At 49.5% G+C, this 18,025-nt stretch overlaps 1 protein-coding gene across 1 annotated transcript in view; it reads left to right on the plus strand.

The window, feature by feature from the left end:
• LOC116359580 (sodium/hydrogen exchanger 5-like) overlaps positions 1–17,589 on the plus strand; it is a 68,179-nt gene extending 50,590 nt beyond the window's left edge. Inside the window, 9 exon segments of the mRNA XM_031812417.1 lie at positions 3,961–4,031; positions 5,586–5,712; positions 12,155–12,246; positions 12,824–12,950; positions 13,825–13,855; positions 13,858–13,979; positions 15,076–15,148; positions 15,921–16,052; positions 16,179–17,589. Coding sequence (XP_031668277.1) covers positions 3,961–4,031; positions 5,586–5,712; positions 12,155–12,246; positions 12,824–12,950; positions 13,825–13,855; positions 13,858–13,979; positions 15,076–15,148; positions 15,921–16,052; positions 16,179–16,771 — 1,368 coding nt within the window. The 3' untranslated portion in view covers positions 16,772–17,589.
• The last annotated feature ends 436 nt before the right edge of the window (positions 17,590–18,025 follow it).

An 18,025-nucleotide genomic window follows, 5' to 3' on the forward strand; every position in this document is an offset into this window, starting at 1 on the left:
ATTACCCTGGACCATCATCAGGTATCATATCATTACCCTGGACCTTCATCAGGTATCATATCATTACCCTGGACCGTCATCAGGTATCATCTCATTACCCTGGACCTTCATCAGGTATCATATCATTACCCTGGACCTTCATCAGGTATCATATCATTACCTTGGGCCTTCATCAGGTGTCATATCATTACCCTAGACCTTCATCAGGTATCGTATCATTACCCTGGACCTTCATCAGATATCATATCATTACCCTGGGCCGTCATCAGGTGTCATATCATATCATTACCCTGGACCTTCATCAGGTGTCATATCATATCATTACCCTGGACCTTCATCAGGGGTGGTATCATATCATTACCCTGGACCTTCATCAGGTGTCATATCATTTCCCTGGACTTTCATCAGGTATCATATCATTAGCCTGGACCTTCATCAGGTATCATATCATTACCTTGGACCTTCATCAGGTATCATCTCATTACCCTGGACCTTCATCAGGTATCATCTCATTACCCTGGACCTTCATCAGGTATCATCTCATTACCCTGGACCTTCATCAGGTATCATATCATTACCCTGGACCTTCATCAGGTATCATCTCATTACCCTGGACCTTCATCAGGTATCATATCATTACTCTGGACCTTCATCAGGTATCATATCATTACCCTGGACCATCATCCGGTATCATATCATTACCCTGGACCTTCATCAGGTATCATATCATTACCCTGGACCGTCATCAGGTATCATCTCATTACCCTGGACCTTCATCAGGTATCATATCATTACCCTGGACCTTCATCAGGTATCATATCATTACCTTGGGCCTTCATCAGGTGTCATATCATTACCCTAGACCTTCATCAGGTATCGTATCATTACCCTGGACCTTCATCAGGTATCATACCATTACCCTGGACCTTCATCGGGTATCATATCATTACCTGACTGAATAAACTCTGTTAACTCAGACTGTATACGGTCTCTCCCCAGGTCCCTGACCTGACTGTATAAACTCTGTTAACCCAGACTGTATACGGTCTCTCCCCACGTCTCTGACCAGACTGTATACGGTCTCTCCCCAGGTCTCTGACCTGACTGTGTACGGTCTCCCCCCAGGCCTCTGACCTGACTGTATACGGTCTCTCGCCAGGTCTCTGACCTGACTGTATACGGTCTCTCCCCAGGTCTCTGACCAGACTGTGTACGGTCTCTCCCCAGGTCTCTGACCTGACTGTGTACGGTCTGTCCCCAGGTCTCTGACCAGACTGTGTACGGTCTCTCCCCAGGTCTCTGACCAGACTGTGTATGGTCTCTCCCCAGGTCTCTGACCTGACTGTGTATGGTCTCTCCCCAGGTCTCTGACCTGACTGTATACGGTCTCTCCACAGGCCTCTGACCAGACTGTGTACGGTCTCCCCCCAGGCCTCTGACCTTACTGTGTATGGTCTCTCCCCAGGCCTTTGACCTTTGACCTGACTGTATACGGTCTCTCCCCAGGTCTCTGACCTGACTGTGTACGGTCTCTCCCCAGGCCTTTGACCTGACTGTGTACGGTCTCCCCCCAGGCCTCTGACCTGACTGTATAAACTCTGTTAACCCAGACTGTGTACGGTCTCTCCCCAGGTCTCTGACCTGACTGTGTACGGTCTCTCCCTAGGTCTCTGACCTGACTGTGTACGGTCTCTCCCCAGGTCTCTGACCAGACTGTGTACGGTCTCTCCCCAGGCCTTTGACCTGACTGTGTACGGTCTCCCCCCAGGTCTCTGACCTGACTGTGTACGGTCTCTCCACAGGCCTCTGACCAGACTGTGTACGGTCTCTCCCCAGGTCTCTGACCTGACTGTGTATGGTCTCTCCCCAGGCCTTTGACCTTTGACCTGACTGTATACGGTCTCTCCCCAGGTCTCTGACCTGACTGTGTACGGTCTCTCCCCAGGCCTTTGACCTGACTGTGTACGGTCTCCCCCCAGGCCTCTGACCTGACTGTATAAACTCTGTTAACCCAGACTGTGTACGGTCTCTCCCCAGGTCTCTGACCTGACTGTGTATGGTCTCTCCCCAGGTCTCTGACCTGACTGTATACGGTCTCTCCACAGGCCTCTGACCAGACTGTGTACGGTCTCCCCCCAGGCCTCTGACCTGACTGTGTATGGTCTCTCCCCAGGCCTTTGACCTTTGACCTGACTGTATACGGTCTCTCCCCAGGTCTCTGACCTGACTGTGTACGGTCTCTCCCCAGGCCTTTGACCTGACTGTGTACGGTCTCCCCCCAGGCCTCTGACCTGACTGTATAAACTCTGTTAACCCAGACTGTGTACGGTCTCTCCCAGGTCTCTGACCTGACTGTGTACGGTCTCTCCCCAGGTCTCTGACCAGACTGTGTACGGTCTCTCCCCAGGCCTTTGACCTTTGACCAGACTGTGTACGGTCTCCCCCCCAGGCCTCTGACCTGACTGTGTATGGTCTCTCCCCAGGCCTTGGACCTTTGACCTGACTGTATACGGTCTCTCCCCAGGTCTCTGACCTGACTGTGTACGGTCTCTCCCCAGGCCTTTGACCTGACTGTGTACGGTCTCCCCCCAGGCCTCTGACCTGACTGTATAAACTCTGTTAACCCAGACTGTGTACGGTCTCTCCCCAGGTCTCTGACCTGACTGTGTACGGTCTCTCCCCAGGTCTCTGACCTGACTGTGTACGGTCTCTCCCCAGGTCTCTGACCAGACTGTGTACGGTCTCTCCCCAGGCCTTTGACCTGACTGTGTACGGTCTCCCCCCAGGTCTCTGACCTGACTGTGTACGGTCTCTCCACAGGCCTCTGACCAGACTGTGTACGGTCTCTCCCCAGGTCTCTGACCTGACTGTGTATGGTCTCTCCCCAGGCCTTTGACCTTTGACCTGACTGTATACGGTCTCTCCCCAGGTCTCTGACCTGACTGTGTACGGTCTCTCCCCAGGCCTTTGACCTGACTGTGTACGGTCTCCCCCCAGGCCTCTGACCTGACTGTATAAACTCTGTTAACCCAGACTGTGTACGGTCTCTCCCCAGGTCTCTGACCTGACTGTGTATGGTCTCTCCCCAGGTCTCTGACCTGACTGTATACGGTCTCTCCACAGGCCTCTGACCAGACTGTGTACGGTCTCCCCCCCAGGCCTCTGACCTGACTGTGTATGGTCTCTCCCCAGGCCTTTGACCTTTGACCTGACTGTATACGGTCTCTCCCCAGGTCTCTGACCTGACTGTGTACGGTCTCTCCCCAGGCCTTTGACCTGACTGTGTACGGTCTCCCCCCAGGCCTCTGACCTGACTGTATAAACTCTGTTAATCCAGACTGTGTACGGTCTCTCCCCAGGTCTCTGACCTGACTGTGTACGGTCTCTCCCCAGGTCTCTGACCAGACTGTGTACGGTCTCTCCCCAGGCCTTTGACCTTTGACCTGACTGTGTACGGTCTCTCCCCAGGCCTTTGACCTGACTGTGTACGGTCTCTCCCCGGGCCTTTGACCTTTGACCTGACTGTGTACAGCCTCTCCCCGGACCTTTGACCTGACTGTGTACGGTCTCTCCCCGGGCCTTTGACCTTTGACCTGACTGTATACGGTCTCTCCCCGGGTCTCTGACCTGACTGTGTATGGTCTCTCCCCAGGCCTTTGACCTTTGACCTGACTGTGTACGGTCTCTCCCCAGGTCTCTGACCTGACTGTGTACGGTCTCTCCCCGGGCCTTTGACCTTTGACCTGACTGTGTACGGTCCTCTCCCCAGGTCTCTGACCTGACTGTGTACGGTCTCTCCACAGGCCTTTGACCTTTGACCTGACTGTGTACGGTCTCTCCCCGGGCCTTTGACCTTTGACCTGACTGTATACGGTCTCTCCCCGGGTCTCTGACCTGACTGTGTATGGTCTCTCCCCAGGCCTTTGACCTTTGACCTGACTGTGTACGGTCTCTCCCCAGGCCTTTGACCATTGTCTGACTGCAGTGGAAGACATCGCTGGACTCAACGGTTACCACCACTGGAGAGACAAGTCAGTAGATATCATCATTATTATATTATTATTATTATCCATTATCACGGGGACAAGTCAGTAGATATCATTATTTATTATTATTGGACATTATCACGGGGACAAGTCAGTAGCCCTTAGCTCTGCAGGCCAATGTTTCAACTGAAATATCATTCATTATTATTGGACATTATCACGGGGACAAGTCAGTAGCCCTTAGCTCTGCAGGCCAATGTTTCAACTGAAATATCATTCATTATTATTGGACATTATCACGGGGACAAGTCAGTAGCCCTTAGCTCTGCAGGCCAATGTTTCAACTGAAATATCATTCATTATTATTGGACATTATCACGGGGGACAAGTCAGTAGCCCTTAGCTCTGCAGGCCAATGTTTCAACTGAAATATCTTTCATTATTATTGGACATTATCACGGGGACAAGTCAGTAGCCCTTAGCTCTGCAGGCCAATGTTTCAACTGAAATATTATTCATTATTATTGGACATTATCACGGGGACAAGTCAGTAGCACTTAGCTCTGCAGGCCAATGTTTCAACTGAAATATCATTCATTATTATTGGACATTATCACGGGGACAAGTCAGTAGCCCTTAGCTCTGCAGGCCAATGTTTCAACTGAAATATCATTCATTATTATTGGACATTATCACGGGGACAAGTCAGTAGCCCTTAGCTCTGCAGGCCAATGTTTCAACTGAAATATCATTCATTATTATTGGACATTATCACGGGGACAAGTCAGTAGCCCTTAGCTCTGCAGGCCATGTTTCAACTGAAATATTATTCATTATTATTGGACATTATCACGGGGACAAGTCAGTAGCCCTTAGCTCTGCAGGCCATGTTTCAACTGAAATATTATTCATTATTATTGGACATTATCACGGGGACAAGTCAGTAGCCCTTAGCTCTGCAGGCCAATGTTTCAACTGAAATATCATTCATTATTATTGGACATTATCACGGGGACAAGTCAGTAGATATCATCATTATTATTGGACATTATCATGGACTCTAAAGGGTCAATCCTAACTTTCACATCAGTTATATTCACTAATGATGACTAAGTGGAAGGTTAGGAGTTTTCCCTTCAGTTATATATTCACTAATGATGACTAAGTGGAAGGTTAGGAGTTTTCCCTTCAGTTATATATTCACTAATGCTGACTAAGTGGAAGGTTAGGAGTTTTCCCTTCAGTTATATATTCACTAATGATGACTAAGTGGAAGGTTAGGAGTTTTCCCTTCAGTTATATATTCACTAATGATGACTAAGTGGAAGGTTAGGAGTTTTCCCTTCAGTTATATTCACTAATGATGACTAAGTGGAAGTTTAGGAGTTTTCCCTTCAGTTATATATTCACTAATGATGACTAAGTGGAAGGTTAGGAGTTTTCCCTTCAGTTATATTCACTAATGATGACTAAGTGGAAGGTTAGGAGTTTTCCCTTCAGTTATATTCACTAATGATGACTAAGTGGAAGGTTAGGAGTTTCCCTTCTAAAACGTGTAACATATACTGATATACATTAATAACCTTTCCCTACATTCAGGTGGGAGCAGTTTGACAAGAACTACCTGAGCAAGCTGCTGCTGCGGAAGTCTGTGTACCGGAAGAGCGAGCTGTGGGAGGTCTATCAGAAAATCAATATTAGAGACGCCATCAGTGTTATAGACCAGGTATGAAGGAGGGAGGGAGGGAGGGAGCTGTGGGAGGTCTATCAGAAAATCAATATTAGAGACGCCATCAGTGTTATAGACCAGGTATGAAGGAGGGAGGGAGGGAGGGAGGGAGGGAGGGAGGGAGGGAGGGAGGGAGGGAGGGAGGGAGGGAGGGAGGGAGGGAGGGAGGGAATTGTGGGAGGTCTATCAAAAAATCAATATTAGAGATGCCATCAGTGTTATAGACCGGGAGGGAGGGAGGGAGCCGTGGGAGGTCTATCAGAAAATCAATATTAGTGAGAGGGAGAAAGGGAGAAAGGGAGGGAATTGTGGGAGGTCTATCAGAAAATCAATATTAGAGATGCCATCAGTGTTGGAGGGAGGGAGGGAGGGAGGGAGGGAGGGAGGGAGGGAGGGAGGGAGGGAGGGAGGGAGGGAGGGAGGGAATGGGTGGCTCAGAGACACAACTGTTGCCATGATTTTGTCCGGTGCACAGTTGTGTTGTAAATGTCAACTACGACCACTAGATGGCACTGCTCCTCAACTCACGGCAGCAATGGCAGTGATGCACCAACAATGAACACCTGAATGTGCAAAGTTTCCCCAAAGTAGAGAATAGAGAAAGAGAGAGAATGATATATATAGAGAGAGAATAGAGAGAATAGAGAGAAGAGAGAGAAGAAGAGAGAGGAAGAGAGAGAGAGAGAGAGAGAGAGAGAGAGAGAGAGAGAGAGAGAGAGAGAGAGAGAGAGAGAGAGAGAGAGAGAGAGAGAGAGAGAGAGAGAGAGAGAGAGAGAGAGAGAGAGAGAGAGAGAGAGAGAGAGAGAAAATAGAGAGAGAGAGAGAGACAGAGAGAGAGAGAGAGAGACAGAGACAGAGACAGAGAAAATATAGAGAGAGAGGAGAGAGAGAGAGAGAGAGATAGAGAAAATATAGAGAGAGAGAGAGAAAATATAGAGAGAGAGAGAGAAAATATAGAGAGAGATAGAGAGAGAGAGAGAAAATATATAGAGAGAGAGAAAATAGAGAGAGAGAGAGAGAGAGAGAGAAAATATAGAGAGAGATAGAGAAAATATAGAGAGAGATAGAGAAAATATAGAGAGAGAGATAGAGAGAGAGAGAGAGAGAGAAAATAGAGAGAGAGAGAGAGAGAGAGAGAGAGAGAGAGAGAAAATAGAGAGAGAGAGAGAAAATAGAGAGAGAGAGAATAGAGAGACAGAGAGAATAATTCATCTCTTTGTCTCCTCGGCTGACACCACCGCATAATCTGAGACCTGAGAGTCGCCACATCAAACATCCCATCTCTACTAGTGACATCACAGTGAGTGATGGGTTCTGATTGGTTCTGCATCCTACATGCCTCCCTAAATACTGTAGTGCACTACTGTTGACTTGGGCCCATCGGGCTCTGTGTAGAAAGTGTCACGCTTCATAGGTTACCGTTAGGGACACGGCCTTAGTGGCGAAGGTGCATGACATCAGACCGCGTGACTGTGTGGGAAATAGATATGAGAGGTTTAGGAAAGTATTTTCGGGGGGGAATTCTTTGTTAATATCACCACCATGGTAAGACAGGCCTATTGGGTAGGCCGGTCCTATCAGCTTACATGGCTGGGATGCTTCATAGGCGTGTGGTCGGTCGGTAGTCTTATCCTGTAGGAGAGATGGAAGGTAGGTAGTTCTATCCTGTAGGAGAGATGTCTCCAGTAGGTAGGTAGTCTTATCCTGTAGGAGAGATGTCTCCAGTAGGTAGGTAGTCTTATCCTGTAGGAGAGATGTCTCCAGTAGGGTGGGTAGTCTTATCCTGTAGGAGAGATGGAAGGTAGGTAGTCTTATCCTGTAGGAGAGATGTCTCCAGTAGGTAGGTAGTCTTATCCTGTAGGAGAGATGGAAGGTAGGTAGTCTTATCCTGTAGGAGAGATGTCTCCAGTAGGGTGGGTAGTCTTATCCTGTAGGAGAGATGGAAGGTAGGTAGTCTTATCCTGTAGGAGAGATGTCTCCAGTAGGTAGGTAGTCTTATCCTGTAGGAGAGATGTCTCCAGTAGGTAGGTAGTCTTATCCTGTAGGAGAGATGTCTCCAGTAGGGTGGGGTAGTCTTATCCTGTAGGAGAGATGGAAGGTAGGTAGTCTTATCCTGTAGGAGAGATGTCTCCAGTAGGTAGGTAGTCTTATCCTGTAGGAGAGATGTCTCCAGTAGGTAGGTAGTCTTATCCTGTAGGAGAGATGTCTCCAGTAGGGTGGGTAGTCTTATCCTGTAGGAGAGATGGAAGGTCGGTAGTCTTATCCTGTAGGAGAGATGGAAGGTAGGTAGTCTTATCCTGTAGGAGAGATGGAAGGTAGGTAGTATTATCCTGTAGGAGAGATGGAAGGTAGGTAGTCTTATCCTGTAGGAGAGATGGAAGGTAGGTAGTCTTATCCTGTAGGAGAGATGGAAGGTAGGTAGTCTTATCCTGTAGGAGAGATGGAAGGTAGGTAGTCTTATCCTGTAGGAGAGATGGAAGGTAGGTAGTCTTATCCTGTAGGAGAGATGTCTCCAGTAGGTAGGTAGTCTTATCCTGTAGGAGAGATGTCTCCAGTAGGTAGGTAGTCTTATCCTGTAGGAGAGATGTCTCCAGTAGGGTGGGTAGTCTTATCCTGTAGGAGAGATGGAAGGTCGGTAGTCTTATCCTGTAGGAGAGATGGAAGGTAGGTAGTCTTATCCTGTAGGAGAGATGGAAGGTAGGTAGTATTATCCTGTAGGAGAGATGGAAGGTAGGTAATCTTATCCTGTAGGAGAGATGGAAGGTAGGTAGTCTTATCCTGTAGGAGAGATGGAAGGTAGGTAGTCTTATCCTGTAGGAGAGATGGAAGGTAGGTAGTCTTATCCTGTAGGAGAGATGGAAGGTAGGTAGTCTTATCCTGTAGGAGAGATGGAAGGTAGGTAGTCTTATCCTGTAGGAGAGATGTCTCCAGTAGGTAGGTAGTCTTATCCTGTAGGAGAGATGGAAGGTAGGTAGTCTTATCCTGTAGGAGAGATGGAAGGTAGGTAGTCTTATCCTGTAGGAGAGATGTCTCCAGTAGGTAGGTAGTCTTATCCTGTAGGAGAGATGACTCCAGTAGGGTGGGTAGTCTTATCCTGTAGGAGAGATGGAAGGTAGGTAGTCTTATCCTGTAGGAGAGATGGAAGGTCGGTAGTCTTATCCTGTAGGAGAGATGGAAGGTAGGTAGTCTTATCCTGTAGGAGAGATGGAAGGTAGGTAGTATTATCCTGTAGGAGAGATGGAAGGTAGGTAGTCTTATCCTGTAGGAGAGATGGAAGGTAGGTAGTCTTATCCTGTAGGAGAGATGGAAGGTAGGTAGTCTTATCCTGTAGGAGAGATGGAAGGTAGGTAGTCTTATCCTGTAGGAGAGATGGAAGGTAGGTAGTCTTATCCTGTAGGAGAGATGTCTCCAGTAGGTAGGTAGTCTTATCCTGTAGGAGAGATGGAAGGTAGGTAGGTAGTCTTATCCTGTAGGAGAGATGTCTCCAGTAGGTAGGTAGTCTTATCCTGTAGGAGAGATGTCTCCAGTAGGTAGGTAGTCTTATCCTATAGGAGAGATGGTCGGTCGGTAGGTAGTCTTATCCTGTAGGAGAGATGTCTCCAGTAGGGTAGGGTAGTCTTATCCTGTAGGAGAGATGGAAGGTAGGTAGTCTTATCCTATAGGAGAGATGTATCCAGTAGGTAGGTAGTATTATCCTATAGGAGAGATGTATCCAGTAGGTAGGTAGTCTTATCCTATAGGAGAGATGTATCCAGTAGGTATGTAGTCTTATCCTATAGGAGAGATGTCTCTAGTAGGTAGGTAGTCTTATCCTGTAGGAGAGATGTCTCCAGTAGGTAGGTAGTCTTATCCTATAGGAGAGATGTCTCCAGTAGGTAGGTAGTCTTATCCTATAGGAGAGATGTCTCCAGTAGGGTAGGTAGTCTTATCCTGTAGGAGAGATGTCTACAGTAGGTAGGTAGTCTTATCCTGTAGGAGAGATGTCTCCAGTAGTTAGGTAGTCTTATCCTGTAGGAGAGATGTCTCCAGTAGGTAGGTAGTCTTATCCTATAGTAGAGATGTCTCCAGTAGGTAGGTAGTCTTATCCTGTAGGAGAGATGTCTCCAGTAGGTAGGTAGTCTTATCCTATAGGAGAGATGTCTCCAGTAGGTAGGTAGTCTTATCCTATAGGAGAGATGTCTCCAGTAGGTAGGTAGTATAGTCTGTAGGAGAGATGTCTACAGTATGAGGTGTTTAACTAACTCCACCCAGACTGTTTCCTAGGAGGTGTTTAACTAACTCCACCCAGACTGTTTCCTAGAAGGTGTTTAACTAACTCCACCCAGACTGTTTCCTAGGAGGTGTTTAACTAACTCCACCCAGACTGTTTCCTAGGAGGTGTTTAACTCCACCCAGACTGTTTCCTAGGAGGTGTTTAACTCCACCCAGACTGTTTCCTAGGAGGTGTTTAACTAACTCCACCCAGACTGTTTCCTAGGAGGTGTTTAACTAACTCCACCCAGACTGTTTCCTAGGAGGTGTTTAACTAACTCCACCCAGACTGTTTCCTAGGAGGTGTTTAACTAACTCCACCCAGACTGTTTCCTAGGAGGTGTTTAACTCCACCCAGACTGTTTCCTAGGAGGTGTTTAACTAACTCCACCCAGACTGTTTCCTAGGAGGTGTTTAACTAACTCCACCCAGACTGTTTCCTAGGAGGTGTTTAACTCCACCCAGACTGTTTCCTAGGAGTGTTTAACTAACTCCATCCAGACTGTTTCCTAGAAGGTGTTTAACTAACTCCACCCAGACTGTTTCCTAGGAGGTGTTTAACTCCACCCAGACTGTTTCCTAGGAGGTGTTTAACTCCACCCAGACTGTTTCCTAGGAGGTGTTTAACTAACTCCACCCAGACTGTTTCCTAGGAGGTGTTTAACTAACTCCACCCAGACTGTTTCCTAGGAGGTGTTTAACTAACTCCACCCAGACTGTTTCCTAGGAGGTGTTTAACTAACTCCACCCAGACTGTTTCCTAGGAGGTGTTTAACTCCACCCAGACTGTTTCCTAGGAGGTGTTTAACTAACTCCACCCAGACTGTTTCCTAGGAGGTGTTTAACTAACTCCACCCAGACTGTTTCCTAGGAGGTGTTTAACTCCACCCAGACTGTTTCCTAGGAGGTGTTTAACTCCACCCAGACTGTTTCCTAGGAGGTGTTTAACTCCACCCAGACTGTTTCCTAGGAGGTGTTTAACTAACTCCATCCAGACTGTTTCCTAGGAGGTGTTTAACTAACTCCACCCAGACTGTTTCCTAGGAGGTGTTTAACTCCACCCAGACTGTTTCCTAGGAGGTGTTTAACTAACTCCACCCAGACTGTTTCCTAGGAGGTGTTTAACTAACTCCACCCAGACTGTTTCCTAGGAGGTGTTTAACTCCACCCAGACTGTTTCCTAGGAGGTGTTTAACTAACTCCACCCAGACTGTTTCCTAGGAGGTGTTTAACTCCACCCAGACTGTTTCCTAGGAGGTGTTTAACTAACTCCACCCAGACTGTTTCCTAGGAGGTGTTTAACTCCACCCAGACTGTTTCCTAGGAGGTGTTTAACTAACTCCACCCAGACTGTTTCCTAGGAGGTGTTTAACTAACTCCACCCAGACTGTTTCCTAGGAGGTGTTTAACTAACTCCACCCAGACTGTTTCCTAGGAGGTGTTTAACTAACTCCACCCAGACTGTTTCCTAGGAGGTGTTTAACTAACTCCACCCAGACTGTTTCCTAGAAGGTGTTTAACTAACTCCACCCAGACTGTTTCCTAGGAGGTGTTTAACTAACTCCACCCAGACTGTTTCCTAGGAGGTGTTTAACTAACTCCACCCAGACTGTTTCCTAGGAGGTGTTTAACTAACTCCACCCAGACTGTTTCCTAGGAGGTGTTTAACTAACTCCACCCAGACTGTTTCCTAGGAGGTGTTTAACTAACTCCACCCAGACTGTTTCCTAGGAGGTGTTTAACTAACTCCACCCAGACTGTTTCCTAGGAGGTGTTTAACTAACTCCACCCAGACTGTTTCCTAGGAGGTGTTTAACTAACTCCACCCAGACTGTTTCCTAGGAGGTGTTTAACTAACTCCACCCAGACTGTTTCCTAGGAGGTGTTTAACTAACTCCACCAAGACTGTTTCCTAGGAGGTGTTTAACTAACTCCACCCAGACTCTTTCCTAGGAGGTGTTTAACTCCACCCAGACTGTTTCCTAGGAGGTGTTTAACTAACTCCACCCAGACTCTTTCCTAGGAGGTGTTTAACTAACTTCACCCAGACTGTTTTGTGACCCACTACATTTTGACTGTCCACTTTAGTCCAGACTCACCATTTTATAAAACCTTTTCAGACAACGTGAGGTGTTTTGAGGATGCGTTGACCCCTGATCTTTAACCTCTGTGTGTGTCTCCTGAACAGGGTGGCAACGTGCTGACCTCTGCCAGGCTCTCTCTGCCCTCCATGGCCTCCAGGGCATCTTTCCCAGAGGTCACCAACGTCACCAACTACCTGTGAGTTAAGTCTCTGTGTGTGGGTGTGTTTAGTGTGTGTGTGTGTTTAGTGTGTGTGTGTGTGTGTGTTTGGTGTGTGTTTGGTGTGTGTGTGTGTGTGTGTGTCTATCTATTAATAGCACTGGGTGTGACCGTTCAATGTCATATCTGCAGCTGTCTATTAATGGCACTGGGTCACTGGGTGTGACCGTGCTTTTCCAAACAATACCCAGTCTTTATGAACTCCCCTGTGGGGTCCCAGCCCAACCACCCAGCCCAACCACCCAGCCCAACCACTGCTAACAGTCTTTATGAACTCCCCTGTGGGGTCCCAGCCCAACCACCCAGCCCAACCACCCAGCCCAACCACCCAGCCCAACCACCCACCCCAACCACCCAGCCCAACCACCCAGCCCAACCACCCAGCCCAACCACCCAGCCCAACCACCCAGCCCAACCACCCAGCCCAACCACCCAGCCCAACCAACCACCCACCCCAACCACCCACCCCAACCACCCAGCCCAACCACCCAGCCCAACCACCCACCCCAACCACCCAGCCCAACCACTGCTAACAGTCTTTACTCTCACCCTACAGGAGAGAGAACGGTAGTGGGGTCTGTCTGGACCTCCAGGTGATTGACAACGTGCCGGGAGCCAAGGTGGAGGAGGAGTCAGAAACGCATCACTTCCTGGCTGGGAACCTGTACAAGCCCAGGAGACGGGTACGGCCCTGTCAGCACTGTCACACAGACAGACAGGCAGGCTGGCTGGCTGGCTGGCTGGGCCTCTCGCGCTAGGCTATATAGAATAGAATGGGACTGTCACACAGACAGACAGACAGACAGGCTGGCTGGCTGGCTGGCAGGCTGGCTGGACCTCTTGCGCTAGGCTATATAGAATAGAATGGGACACGCACAATGACATTGACAAAATGTACATTCCAGCCAGCTTCAGTAGGACTTACTCTCCAAAACAAATGTCACATCAGGCCTATAACTCTCTCTGTCCTCCCTGTCCTCTTATCTCCTCTCCTCCCTGTCCTCTCCTCCCTGTCCTCTTATCTCCCGTCCTCTTATCTCCTCTCCTCCCTGTCCTCTTATCTCCTGTCCTCTTTTCTCCTCTCCTCCCTGTCCTCTTATCTTCTCTCCTCCCTGTCCTGTCCTCTCCTCCCTGTCCTGTCCTCTCCTCCCTGTCCTCTCCTCCCTGTCCTCTCCTCCCTGTCCTCTCCTCCCTCTCCTCTTATCTCCTCTCCTCCCTCTCCTCTCGTCTCTGGGACCAATCATATAACTCCCCCCCCCCATAGTAGCAGTGGGGGACCACTAGCATCAGGACAGAGAGATCTGCATTGTATAACTACAATATGACTTGCTCTCTCTCCCTCTCCCCTCCTCTCTCTCTCTCTCTCTCTCTCTCTCTCTCTCTCTCTCTCTCTCTCTCTCTCTCTCTCTCTCTCTCTCTCTCTCTCTCTCTCTCTCTCTCTCTCTCTCTCTCTCTCTCTCTCTCTCTCTCTCTCCCCTCCTCTCTCTCTCCTCCCCTCCTCTCCTCTCTCCTCCCCTCCTCTCTCTCTCTCTCCCCTCCTCTCTCCCCCCTCCATAGTACCAGTCCCACTACAGCAGACACTTCATGACAGTGGGGACCACGAGCGTCAGGACAGAGAGATCTTCCAGAGAAATATGAAGAGTCGCATGGAGACGTTCAAGACCACCCGACACAAACGCCACAGCCACAAGAAGGACCGCAGCCAGAAAAAGGCAGGGATCCCTAAAATAAATGATTGGATGTTATTATCTCTGTGTAACTTCAGCAGGGAGCCAGGATAGGGGGAGACTTTAGCATCTCTAAAAGAAATGATTGCATGTTATTATCTCTGTGTAACTTCAGCAGGGAGCCAGGATAGGGGGATACATTAGCATATCTAAAAGAAATGATTGGATTGGAGAAAGGTTTAACCTCTTGGGACAAAAGCAAGTCAGTTAAGAACACATTCTCATTTTCAATGACGGCCTACCGGGGAACAGTGGGTTAACTGCCTTGTTCAGGGGAACATTGGGTCAACTACCTGCTGGTTACTAGTCCAACGCTCTAACCACTAGTCTACCTGCTGGTTACTAGTCCAACACTCTAACCACTAGACTACCTGCTGGTTACTAGTCCAACGCTCTAACCACTAGGCTACCTGCTGGTTACTAGTCCAACGCTCTAACCACTAGTCTACCTTCTGGTTACTAGTCCAACACTCTAACCACTAGACTACCTGCTGGTTACTAGTACAACACTCTAACCACTAGTCTACCTGCTGGTTACTAGTCCAACGCTCTAACCACTAGACTACCTGCTGGTTACTAGTACAACACTCTAACCACTAGGCTACCTGCTGGTTACTAGTCCAACGCTCTAACCACTAGGCTACCTGCTGGTAACCAATCGGTGGTTTCTTGTGGGTCCTGCCTGGTTTCTTGTGGGTCCTGCCTGGTTTCCTGTGGGTCCTGCCTGGTTTCCTGTGGGTCCTGCCTGGTTTCTTGTGGGTCCTGCCTGGTTTCTTGTGGGTCCTACCTGGTTTCCTGTGGGTCCTGCCTGGTTTCCTGTGGTCCTGCCTGGTTTCCTATGGGTCCTGCCTGGTTTCCTGTGGGTCCTGCCTGGTTTCCTGTGGGTCCTGCCTGGTTTCCTGTGGGTCCTGTCTGGTTTCCTGTGGGTCCTGCCTGGTTTCCTGTGGGTCCTGTCTGGTTTCCTGTGGGTCCTGCCTGGTTTCCTGTGGGTCCTGCCTGGTTTCCTGTGGGTCCTGCCTGGTTTCCTGTGGGTCCTGCCTGTAATAGACATTCTAACGTGTGTTTTCTCTCCCTCCTACAGCGGAGAGGATCGGACGTTAAAGAACAGGACCTCAACGACAAACCTCGACGGAACGTCAGCTGGCAGGACAAAGGTGAGTCACTCACTTGGAAATGGAGTCAGGCCTCAGTGATTTCAATAGCATTCCTTCATAACCTGTGTTCCCAGTTCTCACTCGCTCAAACTATTTCTGTGGGTTCTGGAATCTAGGGCTACGTTCCAATATCCACACTAGTACATTATCCAGGATGCTCAGGCATGACATTGGTTCACACTAGGGAGTATGTAAGTGTGGACACTGGGACAGAGCATAGGAGTTGGTTGTAAAAATAAAAGATAGTTGCTATCATTGATCATGATTGGTAGTGTTCATGTGTCTACGATGCCCCCTCAAATCCTGCGGTGGTGCATTGTGGGTACTGTAGTGTTCATGTGTCTGTGATGCCCCCTCAGATCATGTGGTGGTGCATTGTGGGTACTGTAGTGTTCATGTGTCTATGATGCCCCCGCAGAGCCTCTGAAGGTGCATTATGGGTACTGTAGTGTTCATGTGTCTGTGATGTCCCCTCAGAGCCTGTGAAGGTGCATTGTGGGTACTGTACTGTTCATGTGTCTGTGATGCCCTCTCAGATCCTGTGGTGGTGCACTGTGGGTACTGTAGTGTTCATGTGTCTGTGATGCCCCCTCAGATCCTGTGGTGGTGCATTGTGGGTACTGTAGTGTTCATGTGTCTGTGATGCCCCCTCAGATCCTGTGGTGGTGCATTGTGGGTACTGTAGTGTTCATGTGTCTGTGATGCCCCCTCAGATCCTGTGGTGGTGCATTGTGGGTACTGTAGTGTTCATGTGTCTGTGATGCCCCCTCAGATCCTGTGGTGGTGCCAGTGGAGTCGGAGGATGAGAAGGGGGAACACTTAGAGCCAGAGAAGGAGGAGGACGTTGGCATCACCTTTGTGGCTCGAAAGGTTCCAGACACGCCCAAAGAACGACCCAAATCTGGTAAGGACACATTGACACAGGAGAGACTAGAAACCTGAGAAAATGGCCTGGTGTCCCTGTCTAAATACTGTACTAATACAGAATCCTGACTGTATTCTCCACTGTCTGACCCGTGTCCTGTCTCAGTCCCGGCTGGTCTGGAGGTGTGTCAGAGCCCCTCCGTTGCCCCGCCCTCCCCCACCTGCAGTGAGAGGAACCTGCCCTGGAAGGGTGGCATCGGAACCCTGCCGGTGTGTGTTTCCATGGAGGCTACTAAAATCATCCCCATAGACCTGCAGCAGGCGTGGAACCAGAGCATCTCCTCCTTAGAGAGCCTGGCCTCTCCGCCGGGCCCCGTAGAGCCCTTACACCCCCGCGTCAGCGCCCTCTCCAGGCTGGGAGGGCAGCGTCCTGTCTCATACTCTGGTAGTGGAGTTAGTGGCTCTGGTTTTGGATCCAGAGGGGCTGGGTCAATAGTAGCTCAGGGCATCGCTCGGTTTGAGTTTCCTCCAGGAGGAGAGGAGAAGGACGAGGAAGAGGGAGCCTTGTCTGATCAGGAGCAGGAGCTGCAGCCCCTCATGTCATCCTCTGTGAGGCCCCCTGGCCCCCCGCCCCCTCCCCCCCTGGCCCAGGGTCTAGGGCGGAGGAGGAACCCCTGTGTGTACCTGAGGAGCCTGGTCACAGCGCCCCCTCCTGGCAGTGAGCCGCTGGCGCGCAGCAGAGGGCCCACTCAGCTTTAATAGCTCCAACTACATCTCTGGTGTTGCCCCGGCGACGCAGATCTAGGATCAGCTTACTCAACCAAGTCCCTAACCAATACCTACTAGGGAGAACAACACAAGACTGATTTCAAATCAGCTTTTATGGGCAATCACGTCCCTCACTGCCTCACACACTCAACAACAGAACAGACACCCAACCACACACACACACACACCAGCTCAGGCCGTCCAACCCCCTCAGCTCTGCTACTTCTCCTTCCAGACGACGAGTCATCATCTCCTTCAATAACTCTGGATCCACCGTCTCTATAGATTCAGACACATGTTGGACTAATACAGCGATGATGATATTGAGGAAGTATAATGAGCATCCCATAATGAGCACCCTATTCCCTATATAGTGCACTACTTTTGACCAGGGCCCCACAGGGAGTAGGGTGCCATTTGGGACGAAGGCTGAGAGTTTTGATGTGGCAGCTGGTACAGTCACAGATAGACAGACACAGTGCATTGTGGTCCAGGGTTGGGGCCGTCCGTCCATGTGGTAAAACAATACCAGTTTCCAGAGAGAGTGTTGTTGATTGATGACCAGATCCTGGTCCCTGATTGGTTCTACCCCCACAGCTCCCTGCAGGGGTCGAGGTTCTGCCCTGTCTGTTTCATACACTTGAATATAAGTCAATGTCAAGATGTAAGCCGATTTGGGAAATATATCTGTCTACAGCCGGACGGCCACATTAGGCCTTATGGGGTGGGTCCATCTAACATCAAACACTCCATTCAACCCCCAGTACTCTCCTCCTCTCCTCTCCTCTCCTCTCCTCTCCTCTCCTCTCCTCTCCTCTCCTCTCCTCTCCTCTCCTCTCCTCTCCTCTCCTCTCCTCTCCTCTCCTCTCCTCTCCTCTCCTCTCCTCTCCTCTCCTCTCCTCTCCTCTCCTCTCCTCTCCTCTCCTCTCCTCTCCTCTCCTCTCCTCCCGACCCACAAGAAAAGAGAGAGAGAAAACATTTGTCCTGCCTAACAGCTTCACTTATATAATATAATTTATATATATATTTTTTTTACCCCCCTTGTCTCATCGCTGCAACTTCCCCACGTTCTCGGGAGAGGCGAAGGCGGAGTCTCGCGTCCTCCGAAACATGACCCACCAAACCGCGGGTCAAGGGCTCCCGAGCGGCGCAGTGGTACTACAGACCCTGGTTCCATTCCAGGCTGTATCGCAGCGGTCTAAGGTACTACAGACCCTGGTTCCATTCCAGGCTGTATCACAGCGG

This window comes from Oncorhynchus kisutch, unplaced genomic scaffold, assembly GCF_002021735.2.
Source record: "Oncorhynchus kisutch isolate 150728-3 unplaced genomic scaffold, Okis_V2 Okis03b-Okis08b_hom, whole genome shotgun sequence".
Classification (NCBI taxonomy): domain Eukaryota; kingdom Metazoa; phylum Chordata; class Actinopteri; order Salmoniformes; family Salmonidae; genus Oncorhynchus; species Oncorhynchus kisutch.